This window comes from Nuphar pumila, chromosome 7, assembly GCF_984573655.1.
Source record: "Nuphar pumila chromosome 7, dmNupPumi1.hap1.1, whole genome shotgun sequence".
In the NCBI taxonomy this organism is placed as follows: domain Eukaryota; kingdom Viridiplantae; phylum Streptophyta; class Magnoliopsida; order Nymphaeales; family Nymphaeaceae; genus Nuphar; species Nuphar pumila.
This window is the reverse complement of record NC_143255.1, coordinates 25,851,005-25,867,705: the sequence shown is the minus strand read 5'-3', so window position 1 is coordinate 25,867,705 and position 16,701 is coordinate 25,851,005. Positions and strand designations below refer to the sequence as shown.

Sequence of the window (16,701 nt, the reverse complement as noted above, 5' to 3'; positions counted from 1 at the left end):
GCTAAGAAAAAACTTGTGATTTCATCCTACTCTGACATTACTCAGATGTTGCAGCAGTCAGAAACATAGCATTGTGGAGACAACCAAAAGCCACAGTTCAACTGAAGCCATTGCTTTTTTCTCTCTCTCAAAAAAAAAAAACTGAAGCCATGGCTTTTTCTATTTGGATGCTGCAAGATGTGCGCTATTTTCCAGACACAAGCTAACAGAGAACATCAAAGCAAAAGAAATACAATGAGCATACCAATTAAGTAATCGTCAAACATTAAGATCAATATATCCAGCTTCACATGGATCATTATTTAATAACCAAATGCCCAACAATGACAAGAAATTTGGGAACGATTGCAAAAAGTACATACAGCCCCTAGTTTCAATCTCTGAGAGAAAGGATGCATCCAATAGCAATAGCATGCCTGTAAGTTTGGCATGTGGAGGGAGAGAAAATGAGAGAGATTCACTCAAGAAGACCACGCTCACCAAAACATCGAACAGTATCAGTAAGTGTTTCCTCTAAAGGCCTGAAACTCCAACCCAGACTCCGCAATTTGTTCGAAGAGACATGTTTTTCGTGTGCCACATCAATAATTCTGCAACAACCATCACAACAGTTGGTCAATATAACACACTGCCAAAACCAACAGCAGATGAACCCTCTTCAACAGTATGAACTAACTACAAATGTGTAGGCTCATAGTGCAATCATTTCAAGCACATGGTGGTCACACGCTTGAGCGCATGGAGAAAAGAGTATTGCCAACGAATCAAAAGATAAAAAAAAAAGAATTGTAGAGAAAATAGTTGATCTATAGAATTACATCCGAGTTGGTGAAACAAAATCCTTATTTTCATTCTTTGTTCCTCTACAGATGACAGGGTTAACCAAATTAAAATCAGGATGAACCCTTATAAACAAGCCGAAATGAACCACACATTGAACCAATACATGACTATTTTATGACAATCCTAAAATATACATGCACATTACAAACGCACACATGATGAACCACACACTATTATCAATTAACTCAGTTGAAGCCTGAGAAGCATAGTCCCGTACTTAAAAGAGGTACTTAAAAGAGACCAATGCTCATATTCATGTTAAACTCAATTAGTTTTATAATCAGCATAAGAGATTAACAACTGTACCCATGGCCAAGCAATGAAACTTTCACTGTCATATGTCAAAACAGACAACAATTCAATGGTGACATTTTCTCAGCCAGAAAAACTGTTAACTGATCATACCCATGATGATTAGTTATTGAAGCTCTAAATTACGCACATGAGAAGACTTACTGCTTAGGATAATTGTAATCAGGGTACATGCGCTTTAGGATTTCCACCAAATCACGCATTCTAACATTATATCCATTGCATATGTAGCGTCCAGAAGCCTCTGAATTTTCATATACCAGTACTAAAGCCTTCGATACATCCCGGACATCCACAATTCCATGAACGAAATTTTCGATGGTCTCTTTCTCTCCTGTTAATTAAAATATCAAATATAACTGAACAAGATTAAACAGAAAATGTGGAAATTGAAAGCACCTTTAAATAATAGCAAGATACAATATACATCTCTACAAGGTATCTATGCCATTCAATACAGCATGAAACAAACCAAAACTCCAAAAAATGAAACAGGTTTTGGTATGAGAAGATACCATTCAATAGCCTGAGCAAAAACAAACAGCTGGCATTCGCAGTTGGTTGCAGCATTGGTCCCAGGTTTATAGTTGGGCAAAGTGTTACGATGTCCAGGCCACTCTCCTTTGCATACTCCCAGGCATGCTTTTCTGCCATAGTCTTCGAAAGGCAATACCAGTTCTAGCATAAAAAATGATGAAGATGAAATTAAGTTCCTACATCACGGGGTTTGAAAGTAGTTTCCCGGGTTTCAAAATGGAAAAATATGAAAGGTAATCGACATAGTAAAGAATTCTGATTGGAAGAGAATTAATACAAATAATTTGTGCAGTTGAAGATCAGCACACTTCATCAGCATGATGGTGATTGTAAATACACACACACGCATATGTATTTGTAGATTTTTATAAATATAAAAAAATCCTTTTTACATAATTTATTTTTTATATTTTCAGTTGGGTTTGACCAGCTTTGACTAGCCGTTAGGACTAGTCTAACAACTAGTCTTGGCTCTCTCTTGAATATTTAAAAAGGGATCTCCCTCTTATAAGCTATGCAATTTTTGTGCATTTTGGAAATTAATAAAATTATTATTTTTTAAGTGTTGTGTGTGATCTCTGGGTGCCCTTAGTGGCTTTGTGAGTGCTTCCATTGTAACGCCTCAAAATTTCAAACTTGTAAACTTTTGAAAATACTTAGAAAACCTTTCATTTTTTAGAGTTTTTATCGGCAGAAACGATTTTTTTAAAAAGCAAAACAAGTTAACAACTTTGAGCACGTTAGCATAAAAATCCATCATTTACCCAAACATATTTAACGAGACAAATAGCGAGACAAATATTCATTATGAAAACTATCAGTTGTACAAAAGTTAGGGTTTCCCCTTATACAAAACTCCAACTAAAACAGGTGTCCCAGACACAAAACTGCGAGCAGAGGAGTGAGGTCTCAGGCCATCTCGCATCCCGCCATTGGTTGTCTGAAAAACCTACTCGTCAACTGCGCTCATAAAATAGGTCAGTTTTACGAAAAACTGGTAGGTACACAAGCAAGACAATATGGAATCAAAATTAAAGCAGGACATATTATGTTAGCACAATAAGCAGTTTAAAGCAATAATTAAGCTACACTAGCATGATCAGTTAATTACACAAGAAATAATCTATTTCTAACATGGATAATTGATTCCACAAGCGGAGAACAGCTAACTAAAACAATTAACTATCACAGGATATAAGTATATATAATAAGTAGTTCATCAATCTCAAAAATGCACATTCAAGCAGATATTGTGAACAAGATATTCTTTGTTTCGATATTAGTTGGCATGTGGGTACGCACAAACGCAAAACGTAGAAACAGTCGAAACTGATCTAGAGGTTTATTATACTATGTATTTTATGATACCCCGAATTACTAGCTGAGTCCGCTCTTAAGGGAACAATCAGTAACCAAGAGAGGATTCTCCAAAGGTATTCGTGGCCACAGATGCATTCTACTTCTGCAGAAGTCCATGGGATCTACCACCTACAATAATTTTTGGTAGTCCCGTTCCCTAACCCCGATTACTGTGGACACCGAGTCATTTGTCAGAGGGGTGATTATTAACAATCTGTCCATCGAAGTTTTTGTACTGATCCATCCTCTCCCTTGATGGAAACAATAGGCAAATGAGCGCGTCAGGAGTTACTTAACTAACACCCCATTCTATATGCTCTGGTCTTTCAGACCCACTCGAGCATCTTGCCTGTAAAGGCGAATCATCATCATTTTATGTGATTTCAATATGATGCTCATTGCACATTTCGAGGTTGCCATCGACCTCTCATCCTACTCACCGTAGTACAACACAAACCGTACTTGTCTAAAGGTACAACTACGAAGATAGGGGCATGAGTTTTGCAAAGGATAACCCAACACAGAGTTTCACAAGTACATGCTGAAAGAACTTCAAATATTAATATGCTTAGACTTGCGAAACAGGAAACAACATGCATGATTTAGAATCTCTATGAATCTAAAATGCTTCTCCCAAGTGTACCGATATAGAGAACGCTAGTTGCTAAGCTGCAATCCACAACACTCTCTAGCTTTGCCTTGCAAGACTGCATACCCGAGAAGCCGAAATCCATGCAAGGAAACCTCCTCTCAAGACTGTAGCACCTGTACGTAAATATTCACATCTTTTTCGAAAAGAGCAAAAATGGTACGCACTCTTGCACGCCATGTGAGACTTGCATTTAAGGAGTAACAAGTACCCAAAAATGTAACTCTACACTCTAAGTGCGGTGATAAGGAAAAACAAGAGCAGAAATGCGAAAGCAACAGCCTGTGCACATCAAGCATGACAACAAAGCAAGTACGAAATAGTAAAAGCAAATACAAGCCTGTGCACTCTAGCGCGGCGACAAAATAAAAAAGAAAAACAAGAAAGCAGTAAAGAACAAAAGGAAACTGCGAAAGGAAAAAATTGTGCACATAAAGTGCGACAGCAAAGTAAAGACAGGAACAGTAAAGACAGAAAGCAATAAAGAAAGTAAATGTGAAAATAAAAGCCTATGCACATCAAGCGCGGCAACAACAGAAAGCAATAAAAATAGGAAAGTAAAAAGGACAACGATTGCAAAATCGCGTCCTTAAGTTAAAGCCATACGTATATAGATATATGTATACATATATATTGTCCTTTGTCCTTTCTTTTCCATTTTAAATTAAATTTTAATTGCTTTATTTTAGTTCATCCATTGTCCTTTGCACAACTTTCCCCTACCTTGAGGAGTCGCGGCGTTGTGCACGTCTTCGAGTGTATGTGACATGTTTTGTGCCACGGGGCGCGAGCGGGCTCCGTTGCGCAAGCTACGAAAAGCAAAAGCGTGAGTACATATACAATTGTTCGAAAGGAAACAAGAAAAAGGGTGGGGCAACATCAAGCCGAGCCCATCCTTCGTTTGAAGACAACAAGGCTGAGGGGTGGGCTCGGCTGTCAGGCCGAGCCCAACCCTAGTTCGCAAAGCACAGGGCCGAGAGGTGGGCTAGGCAATGAGCTCGACCCCAGCCCGCCAAGAGAGGAGGAGGAGGGAGGCAGGGATCTGCCCCTACCTTCCAGGAGACGCAGAGGCAGGCAGGGAGGGGCCCGACCCCTCTGCATAAAGAGGGAGGATGGAGAGGCTCGACCCCTCCCCTGCATACAGAGGAAAGTAGGGAGGGGCTCGGCCCCTCCCCTACAAACAGAAGACACAGAGAGGCAGGGAGGGGCTCGACCCCTCCCCTACGAAAATGGAAAAACAGGGAGGGGATCGGCCCCTCCTGTCACCGTCCATGTAAAGATCATGTATTTTGTTATCAGGTCTGGATATACCAGACTCGGACCCATAGTGTAATGTAAACTTAAATACACATTTAGGTCACAATTTCTTTTACAGAAATCGTGACAGCCACAATCGATCTCTCCCTCTCTCTCTCTCTCTTCTCTTTCTCAATACAGGAGCAAGAAGGAAAACTTACATGGTATCAGAGCATAGATCTAGCTAAGGGTTGAAGAGGATTTCGAAGGTGCGGCAAATCAAGGTTTGAGGTTTCGTCCATTCTTTGTTTCTTTCCTTCAGATTTTTTTTTCTCTACCTCCATTCCCAATCCCTCCCTCTCGTTTTCCCCTTTCTGTTTTCTCAGCCTTTTCTTTTCTTCCTTTAGTGGATTCACGTCTCACGTGAATCCCTAAACTGTTCACGCAGGATTCACGTGAATCTTGGTTCACGTGAACACTGTACATCAAAAAGGTCATGAATTTCACGTGAATCTTCTTCACGAGAATCTCCTTTCTTTATTCAAATCTCCCTTCTTGCGTATCCCTTCTTTATTTTGGGCAGACGTGCGACATGTAATCTGGGACACGTGAATCTCCTTTTTTATTCAAATCTTTTTTAGAATCTCCTGTTTTTGTTTCTGTTTCACGTGAATCTTCTTCACGTGAATCTTCTTTCTTTATTCAAATATCTTTTCCTGCGTATCCCTTCTTCATTTTGGGCAGACGTGAGACATAATCTAGGATTCTAAAATCTGACAAAAATTTTTTTTCTGTCCAGCCTGCTGTGCGACAGAAAATCTGTTCATTTCTTTGTTCTCATCTGTCTTTTCTCGTATCATATTTGTTCTGACTGTTACGAGTGGGATTCACATTAAAAACTCAGTCCTTCCTCTGACAGCTTCTGGTCGTCAATCTTTGAGTTACTCAGCCGGAAAAAAAAAAAGGAAGACGATCAAAAAACCTCTCTGACTGCAGACTGAGCACTCTATGAATACTTCAAAAAAACAAAAAACAAACAAAAGGGGTTCCTCTTCTTGTTAAAACTTCTTTTTCATGGATCTTCATTCCTCTTCATCCAATCTTTCTTCAAGTTTTCTCACTCAACTCGTTTCTGAAAAGTTAACTACCTCAAACTTCTTGATTTGGAAGAGACAAATCATTCCTTTTATAAGGAGTCAAGGTCTCTTAGGTCACCTTGATGGAACCACTCCCGCCCCACTCGAATTTGTTACGAGAGAAGAAAAAGACGACAAAGGAGTAAGTTCAATTGTGTATGTCAAGAATGTTGAGTACCTCAACTGGGAAAGGAAAGATCAGTCAGTGGTTGCATACATCACTTCCACCTTGTCCCAAGAGGTCCTTGTTGCAATTCCCGACAACTGTACTGCTCCGCAACTTTGGGAAAAATTGGTTCAAACATATTCACAAGTTTCGCAGGCGAGAATAGTTTTTCTCAAGAGGGAATTTCAGATGTTGAGAAAAGATTCTATGACCATCATGGAATATCTAAACAAGATGAAGACTATCACAGACCAACTTGCAGTTATAGGATGCGCGGTGAGTGACAACGATATGGTACAACAGACTATGAGTGGATTGGGATCCGACTACAACATGATCGTCACGTCCCTATTGTGTCTCCCTGCCCTTCCTACCTTTGATGAGTTGCGAGCAAAATTAATTCAGTATGAGATGACTCTGAAAGGGTTCTCTGAGGAATCTCACGTTCACACAAATTCTCAGGAAGTTTTTACCACATGGGTGTCTTATGATAGAGGACGAAGACGAGGAGGACAAGGGCGAAGTGGACACGGAGGGCGTGGTCTGCTTCCCACTCCAAATATGTTAGCTCATGCGCAGGGGTCAAGATCCATTCCTACCTGCTTCCTTTGTAACAAAAAGGGGCATATCAAGGCGAATTGTTGGCATAATCCAGAGAATAAAGGAAAGGGTCCACATACAGAAAACAAAAAGAAGTTCTCAAGTAGTGGAGAGATTAAAGATCTACTGATATCTGCCTTGTCAGAGTTGAAATTGAAGCAGAGTGATGAAGGCACCTGGTTTGTCGACTCAGGGGCAGCGACTCATGTAACAGGTGATGTAGGTAAGATTTCTAATCTCATTCCTTATTTTGAAAAAAGTAAGATTGTCACTGGAGATGGATCCCACCATCCTGTTTCTCATGTTGGAAAAACTGTCATTCCCATGTCACATTCCACTCTTACTCTTTCTGACGTTCTTCATGCTCCTGACATTAAGAAAAATATTGTCTCTGTTTCCAAACTTATTGATGATAATAATGCTTCAGTTGAGTTCACTCCCTTCTCTGTGCAGGTCAAGGACCTACGCACGAGGGAAACATTCGCTGAAGGAAAGAGACGAGGCAATATCTATGTCTTTGAAGAAGCTCCTTGTCATGCTGTTCGTCCTGTCCACCTGAATTCAAAGCCTTCATTAAAGTCGTGTTCATCCTCTTCTGCTAATGTTTTTAGTATTTCTGAATGTAATAAGTCATTCTTATGGCATAGTCGATTAGGACATTGTGGGGGTCATTTCATTGAAAAACTTGTATCTAATAATCTCATTCCAAAAGAAAGTCTAAATAGGGATGAGAACAGTCACAAATGTTTCAGTTGTCTTTCCTGCAAGTCATGTATTGCCTTTTCATTCCATTAATAAGAGAGCTTCAAAACCTTTTGAGATAATATGTTCTGATGTATGGGGACCCGTCCCAGTTGCCTCTCGATCTGGGAGCAAATACTATATAATCTTTGTTGATAGCTATACTCGATACACTTGGATATATTTCATAAAAAATAAGTCGGAAGTCTTCTCTTTGTTTCAAAATTTTCTTTCCCTTGTCAAAAATCAATTTTCTGAGTCCATTCAATTTTTCCAATGTGATGGAGGTGGAGAATTCTCATCCTGTGATTTTATCTCTTTTCTTCAAAATAACGGAATAGGAAGAAGGGTGTCCTGTCCTCATACCCCTCAACAAAATGGAATTGTTGAACGAAAACACAGGCATATCGTTGAAAGTGCCATGAGTATGCTTCATGACAGCAATCTTCTCATCAATCTATGGACAAAAGCTTTCCATTCTACCGTGCATGTGATAAATAGACTGCCTATGGTTATTCTGGAAAATAAGTCTCCTTATCACTGTCTTTTTGGAACTTATCCTAGTTATTATGATCTGCGTGTTTTTGGATGTGTTTGCTATGTGCATATTGATCAGTCCCTGAGAAACAAGTTTCAAGATAAGGCCCAAAAGTGCAGATTTGTGGGATATGCAGATGACTACAAAGGATATAGGTGTTATGATCCCACCAACAAACGTATCAGAACCTCAAGAAATGTTGTCTTTGATGAACAAAATTTTGATCACGGAGCTGACACAACGAATATGTCAACTGAAATTTACTATCCTTGGCTAAGCTCAGAACTTTTTGCTGGCTCCAATGAAACATGTTCCTCAGATTGCGTGCAACAAGAAGAAGAGGTATTTGAGAACACTGGGACGTCGGGGTCACAAAATGCAGAGGAAGTACTAGGCAGATACAAAGGCATTGTCTATTCCAGACAGAGACCGACAGATCATGTCTCAGTCACTAATCCTACTCCTTCTCATACCCTTGCAGTCAGAAAATCAAACCGCATACGACATCCTATTGACAGGTGGGTTAGTTATAACAACTTCTCCTTGGATTTTCAACTGTTTTTAACTGCCATCAATAAGGACGAAGAGCCCATCATGTATTATCAGGCAGCAGCTTCTATGAAATGGGTAGAAGCCATGAATGATGAAATGCAAGCCTTGCATGAATGTGGAACATGGGAAGTTGTTCCCAGACCACCTGACAAAAATGTTATCGGATGCAAATGGGTCTACAAAATCAAGTACAAGCCAGATGGAACCATTGAACGATATAAAGCAAGGCTTGTAGCAAAAGGATTCACTCAAGAAGCAGGGCAAGACTATGATGAGACTTTTAGTCCGGTTGTAAGAATGGGAACGATTCGAATTATCATTTCCCTGACTGTTGAACATGGATGGAAGTTGAGTCAGCTTGATGTAAAAAATGCATTCTTACATGGGGATTTGAAGGAGGAGGTATACATGGAACAACCTCCTGGATATCAAGAACAAAATTGTAAAACCCATGTATGCAGGCTAAAAAGAGCCATTTACGGCCTGAAGCAAGCATCTCGCTCTTGGTTTGATAGCTTCTCATCAGAGATTCAGAAACATGGATTTTCACGTTCTATGCTGGACCACTCATTATTTATATTTAAAAGCCAGTCTGTGACCACTCTATTATTAATTTATGTCGATGATATTATCATCACAGGAAACTCTGCGGACCACATCCAAGAAATAAAAGACTTATTAGGTCAAAGGTTCAAAATGAAAGATCTTGGAATTCTACGTTATTTCCTAGGTGTAGAAGTTGATAACCAGGCTCATGGATTGACACTCACTCAACACAAGTACACCGTAGATGTTCTCAACAAGGCAGGCATGAAAGACTGCAAACCTCTAGGAACTCTGAGTGTACTTCATCAAAAACTTAGCGCTCATGATGGAGATCTGTGTGATGACCCCACCAGGTATCGCAGCATAATAGGAATGTTACAATACCTCACATTCACTAGACCTGATATTGTTTATTCAGTCAATCAAGTGTCTCAATTTATGCATGCGCCACGCACTGGACATATGGAAGCGGTCAAGAGGATCCTTAGATATCTGAAAGAGACTATTGGGGATGGATTGATATATTTACCACAGTCCTATGGCCAAAACGAGCACGAAATTACTGTATATTGTGATGCAGACTGGGCAGGAGATCCCGACGAAAGAAGATCTACATAAGGATATTGTGCCTTCATTGGAAGAAATTTAGTCTCTTGGAGCAGTAGAAAACAAAAAGCTATCGCTAGATCAAGCACTGAGGCTGAATATAGATCCATGGCTGCTGCCACTGCCGACGTCACATGGATCAGGCATCTTCTAACTGAAGTAGGATAAAAGATCTCCCACACTACCTTGCTCTGTGACAATCAAAGTGCTATCAATATGTCATTCAATCCAGTACATCACAGTCGTGCCAAGCACATTGAGATCGACCAACACTTTGTGAGACAGAAGGTTGAAGAAAAAGAGATTGAGCCTGAGTTTGTCAGTACTGAAAGACAGGTTGCAGACATATTTACCAAAGGGTTAACCAAGGATCGCTTTTGGATGCTTAAAAGCAAGTTGTTCATGGTCCAAAACCATGATCAACTTGAGGGGGGGTGAAAAAGGTGCAGGATCCGACCCGATCCATGTCACCGTCCATGTAAAGATCATGTATTTTGTTATCGGGTCTGGAAATACCAGACCCGGACCTATAGTGTAATGTAAACTTAAATACACATTTAGGTCACGATTTCTTTTACAGAAATCGTGACAGCCGAAATCGTGACAGCCGCAATCGATCTCTCCCTCTCTCTCTCTCTTCTCTTTCTCAATACAGGAGCAAGAAGGAAAACTTACACCTCCCATGCGAAAGTAGGGCAGCAGGGAGGGGCTCGGCCCCTCCCATGCGAAAAGGGGGAGCAGGGAGGGGCTCGCGAGACCAACCCAGAGCGAGCGAGGGGGAGGGCAGCGGTGACCTCCCCTCTGCCGCAAACAGAGGGAGAAGAAAGGAGGAATGGGGGGGGGGGGGGTTGGTTTGCCGCCGGCGTCAGGTGGCCTCTGGTGAGGCGAGGACCGCAAAGGGAAGAGAGCAGGCGAGGGAAGGGGGGAAAGCGGCAGCAGCGATGGTCGTCGGTTGCGGTAGGTGGCCGGACGCGGAGTGGGGTCGCCGACAGGGGTTCCGACGAGCTGCAGAGGACGGAGGTCGGACAAGAAGAGAGAGAGAGAGCATGGGCGTTGAAAGGGGTTTTCTCGAATGAGAAAACCCTACCCCCTTCGCTGCTTAAATAAGCACCGAGGGGTGCATTATCGGGTACCAGGGTCGGATCCAGATCCGGATCCGAACCGGGTCTGATTTTTTTTCTAAAAAATTCCCAGGTCTTACATCTATTGCCCTTGTGTGGCTTGTGTGCGTTTGCCCTAGTAGTATTGTGTCTATTTCACTCTTATATACCATTTTATTATATGGTATCAAAGCCATTGGGCTCTTTTCTTGTGGGTGATTACTCTTAAGAAATCAAGGTTAGTGTGTTCATGGATTCTACCGTGTGGTGGTTCTTGGTCTTGATTTTAAGAGTTGACCGAATCAAGAATCAGGTCATTTGTTGAAGTTTTGAAATTTTTGAGATTTTTTAAAGATTTTTTGGAAATCACACCTAATAGGGTCCAGATTTGGGGATTTTGCTGATTGTGACCAAATTGGAGGTTTTGGATCCCTACTACAGATAGTTCTTCTATATTCATCTTAAAAATCGGTTCAATTTCTTTTGACTTTTAATTTGGTAGTAAGATTAATCTTTCTCAAGTTTATCACGACGCATCCCTTGCTATGAATCTTATCTTTGTTGATCAAATTACCAAGTTTAATTATAATGTTACCTTTTCTCTTTTTGGTTGTATGGTGTCGGATCAGTTGTCAGGGAAGAAGATTGAGATTGGCCATAGGAGAGGGGACTTGTACTACCTGGACAGGCTTTGTTACGAGTGAGCAAAAGAAGTTTTAGATCAGATTGGGAGTGTCAGTCCTGAATGAGTATGCTTTGTAGCACCAGAGGCCGGGTCATATTTTCAGCTAAGGTTGCTTGTATTGTGTCGTATCTGTTAAAATTATTATAGACTTTAGGTAGATACATACACATTTAACTATATATATAATGTGTACATATACTTTTCATATACTTTGTATATGATAGTATGTTTATATATATATATATATATATATATATATATATATATATATATATATAGGTTACCTTTTGTATTTTTTTCTTTTTCTTTTTCTTTCTTTTTGAGGTTTAACTGGGTTGACCAGCCATTGGACCCCCCTTTAGCTTATAAATAGGGGATGAATCTCCTTGTACAAAAATGCTTTTTTGTAAAGCTCTCTCTCTCAATAATACATTCTTTTTTATGCCTTTGTGCATTTGTGCTCTTTTTGTAAGTGTTATTTTGTGTCTTTGTGCACATATTTTTTGTTGTTAATATAGTGGGTTAATCAACTCATCCTTGGACTTGAAATTCTTGAAGATATTTTTACATGGTATCAGAGCAAGGTTTCTAAGAAGTGAGTGTGTGCAGCAGTTATTGTGGTTGTTGCCTCGAAAAATGTGCCTACTCATTTTTTTATTTTGGTGTGGAAAATCCTTGCAAACTCCTTCCTCTTTGGCGTGCTACAAGTATAGCTAAAGAAAAACCCGTTGTGGTGCGTGCTTGATTGTGAAGATTCACTTTTCTCTCTAAAACGCTTCTCCATGGCGGAAAAGGATTCACACTTCTCTCGGATTCAAACTCAACGGCTCAAACTATCATGTTTGGGCCGAAAATATGGAAGCTCATATCAAGGGAAAAGGGCTTTGGGGCTATCAAAGGTACGATTCCGAAACCCGAGCCTAAAATTACCATAGTTGAAAAAGAGAAATAAAAGTTCTTGAAGGAGAGAAAAGAGTGAAGGCTTTTGAATAATACAATAAGAAACATGAAGAATAAGAAATGAAAAATTATAAAATTCTTTCATAAATTTTTTCTATGGTTGAGAATCGGATTAAAGCCAATATTTTAAAATTCAAACAAGCATCTCAAGTTTTGGAATATCTTGAGAGGATGTATACCTCAAGAGATTTGTCTCACAAATACTATCTTCAAAGCAGAGCTTTAACTCTTCAACAAGGAGAAATAACTATTAGAGAATATTTTGCCGAATTATCATCTATTTGGGATGAACTCGCTCTCCTTGAACCAAAGTGAAGTGGAGAAGCTATTGAGCTACGACACAAACAATTAGAAGAAGATCGTTTTTTCAATTTCTTAAACGGGCTTAGACCTGAGTTTGAGCAAATAAGATACTCTTTTATCTTCTTTCACTTCATCTCTAGAAGATGCTCTCTCTCTCCCTTCACCGGAGCCCCCTTTGATGGGAGCAGCCGCCCGCCCCCCTTAGGTACGTCTCCCCCCTCTCTGCTCTCTCTCTCTTTAACCTTTTTCAGCAGAGAAGGGGCGTCACCCCTCCCTGCTTTCTTTTTTTAGCAAAGGAGGGGCGCCACCCCTCCTTGCTTACTCTTTTGAGTAGAGGAGGGTCGCTGCCCCTCCCTGCTTCTTCTTTTTAGCAGAGGAGGGGTGCCGCCCCTCCCTACTTCCTCTTTTTTCAGCAGAGGAGGGGTGTCGCCCCTCTCTGCTTCCTCTTCTTCAGCAGAGGAGGGGCGCCGCCCCACCCTGCTTCCTCTTCTTCAACAGAGGAGGGGTGCCGCCCCTCCCTGCTTCTTTTTTTTCAGTAGAGGAGGGGCATCACCCTTCCCTGCACCCTCTAACCCAGTTAGGCCCTTAGCTCTTACTGAGCCCGGCTTGATTTCGCCTACCTCGAAGATTGTCCTACTATTGTCCTCGTATGCAACTTTCTCCTACCTCGAAGATTGTCAAACTTGTTAACGATTCTGAGCATAGGTCTTTAAAGGCTTATGCCTTGGTGCGTGTGCTAAGTCCGTTGCGCCGATGGGGTATGCTAAAGTATTCATCGTACTTCAAAAATAAGGACATTCTTTTTTAAAATCACGCGTTGGTGTCATGTTTGTGTCACAAGGGCCGAACCTGACCCTGGTTCGGGCTGCCTGGCTGAGCCGGGTCTCGAATCGGGGCGAGCCGCACCGGGACCCAGGGTTATCCGGGCTCAGCTGAGCCCGACTGGTTGCAAGCGGGGAGGGGCCAAGTTGGGCTCGGTTGAGTGGGCTGGTTAGACCCCAACCGAGCCGGACTCAGTTGGACCCCCAACCGAGCCAGGCTCGGTTCTGACCAAAATAGGAAAAAGAAAAATAGGGGAAGGGGGGGTGGGCTCAGCTGCCAGGTCGAGACTGGCCCCATCCCAGGATGGGACCGGGTTGGGGCTTAGTCCCCTAGAGACCATGGATCGGGCTAGGCTCGGTCTGACTGTCGAGCCCGACCGAGTCACAGAATGGGACCGAGCCTAGGCTCGGTCCTCCTCAACTTACACGGGCTGGGCTCGGTTCAGACCAAGCCCAACTATAGGAGGCAGGGGTGTCACCCCTGCCTGGTGACCGGAAACAGAGGAGGCAGGGGTGGCGCCCCTGCCTGCACGCCAAAAAGGGGGGAGGTAGGGGTGTCGCCCCTGCCAGATGGCCGAAAAGGGAGGAGGCAGGAGCGTCGCCCCTACCTGCTGGCCAAAAAAGGGGAGAAGGCAGGGGGCAGTGGCCCTGCTTGTTGGCCAGAAAAGAAAAAGGTAGGGGGCATCGGCCCCCAACTGTTGGCTAAAAAACACGGGAAGGCAAGGGCAACGCCCCTACTCTCTGACCCAAAAAGAAACAGGTAGGGGGGGTGTTGCCCCCTGCCTGTTGGCCGGAAAATGATAGGCGACGTCAGGAGGGGCAACGTCCTCCTGCCGGCTAAACCTGCGAGAGAGAGAGAGAGAGAGAGAGAGAGAGAGAGAGAGAGAGAGAGAGAGAGAGAGAGAGAGAGAGAGAGAACACGCACCTGAGGGGTCGCGTGGCTCCAACGGGTTTGGAAGCTCCTACGAGGGGGAAAAAGCTTAGGGGGGGGAAAAGAGGGAAGACAGGGAGTCAAGGGGAGAGTGCATTGGGGGTTGGGGGTTTTGCAGGGGAGGCGTCAGGGAGAGAGAGAGAGAGAGAGAGCAGGGGGGAGGGTTTTCCCTTTTGCGTAAAAGGGAAACCCACCCCTTGCATGTTTAAATAGAAACACGGGGGGTGGTGTGGGGTTTGGATATGAATTCGGGTTGGATCCGGTCGGATCCAACCTATATCCAATTTTTTTTTTAAAATTTTGGGGTTTTACAATACTGCTTTCTGTCTTAAGGAGGAAGGAAGCATATGGCTGAAGGATCGCCTATGGGTTCCCGATGACCCTAAGTTGAGAGATGAAATTCTAGTTGAGGCTCACAAATCCAGGTACACCATTCATTCGGAAGGCACAAAAATGTCCAAGGACCTGCAACAAAGGTATTGGTGAAACGGTATGAAGCGAGTTATGTCCTTATACGTCTCGAAATGTTTGACCTTCCAGCAGATCAAAATCTAACACCAACGGCCAGGTGGAGTTATGCAGCAACTGGAGATCCCACAATGGAAGTGGGAAGAAATCACTATGAAATTTTTTGTAAGTCTACCAAGAACTCGAAGGCAACATGATGCGATTTGGGTGATCGTCGATAGACTCATGAAGTCTGCTTATTTCCTGCCGATTCGCATCAACCAATCACTGGATAGCCTGACAGACCTTTATGTTAGGGAAATTGTAAGGTTGCATGAAGTTCCAATCTCGATTATTTTCGATCGCGACCCGAGGTTAACTTCGAGGTTTTGGGGACAACTTTAGTTAGTATTGGGCACGAAGTTAAAATTCAATACAACCTTTCACCCCCAAACCCATGAACAATCTGAACGTATAATTCAGACTCTAGAAGACATGCTCCGGGCATGCATGATAAACTGGAAGGGAGAATGAGATTCTCATACCATCCTTGCAGAATTTGAGTATAATAATAGCTACCATGTTAGCATCAGGATGGCCCCGTATGAAGCATTGTATGGGAGGCCTTGTCGATCGCCTGTCTACGAGGATGAAGTTGGCGAGCGAAAGTTGGATTCACCAATTGTGCTACAGCACTATACTCAACAAGTCTGATTGATATGGGAACAACTATGAACTGCGCAAAGTCAACAAAAGAGTTACGCCGATCAGCGACGTCGAGAACTAGCTTTTTTGATTGGGGATAAGGTCTTTGTCAAGGTATCCCTGACCAAAAGTGTTTTTTGATTCAGGAAAAAGGGAAAGTTAAGTCCCAGATATATCGGACCATTCGAGATCTTGGACCGGATCGGTGATGCAGCAAACAGTGTGGCGCTACCTCCTCAGTACGCATAAATGTACAACGTCTTCCACATGTCTATGCTAAGGAGATACGATCATGACCCATCGCACATCATTCATTATGATGACATAGATATTCAGGGAGACTTAACCTTTGAAGAAAGAAATGTGGAGATCGTGGATAGGCGAGACCAAGTGCTAAGATCGAAGACTATCTCTCTCGTCAAGGTTCGTTGGCAGCATCATGGAATCGAGGAATGCGCCTAAGAACCTGAAACCGACATTAGGGAAAAATACCCTGACTTGTACTTGAAGTTATAACTTTTGTAAAATTCCGCAGACGAAATTAATTTAAGGACGGTAGGATATAAAACCCGAAAATAAAAAAATTTATCGAATCTAGGTTGGATCCGACCGGATTCAGAACCAACCTGCACCCCTGTGTTTTTCTATTTAAACACAACAAGGGGGTTTCTCTTTTACACGCTAAAAGGAAACCCCGACTCTCTCTCTCTCTGATTTCCCTCTCATCTCTCCCGTCTCTCGCCCTCTCTCACTCTCTCCCTCCCCCTTCACCAGAGCCCCCTTCACCGGGAGCAGTCGACCCCCCCCCCCCTCTCCCAAGTACGTCTCCCCCCATATCTGCTCTCTCTCTCTCTCTTTACTATTTTTCAGTAGAGGAGGGGCGCTGCAACACCCTGATTCCTCTTCTTCAGTCTAGGAGGGGCACCAC

General features: G+C 42.5%; 1 protein-coding gene across 2 annotated transcripts in view; it reads right to left on the bottom strand.

Moving 5' to 3' along the window:
• Positions 1-215: 215 nt before the first annotated feature.
• LOC149831595 (cinnamoyl-CoA reductase 1-like) overlaps positions 216-16,701 on the bottom strand; it is a 75,463-nt gene continuing 58,977 nt past the window's right edge. For both annotated transcript variants that reach the window (XM_090014013.1, XM_090014014.1), the window contains exons 4-6: positions 1,671-1,833; positions 1,300-1,489; positions 216-590 (exon numbers count right to left, since the gene is read on the bottom strand). In XM_090014013.1, coding sequence (XP_089870139.1) covers positions 458-590; positions 1,300-1,489; positions 1,671-1,833 — 486 coding nt within the window. In that variant the 3' untranslated portion in view covers positions 216-457. The remainder of the gene's footprint in view (positions 591-1,299; positions 1,490-1,670; positions 1,834-16,701) is intronic.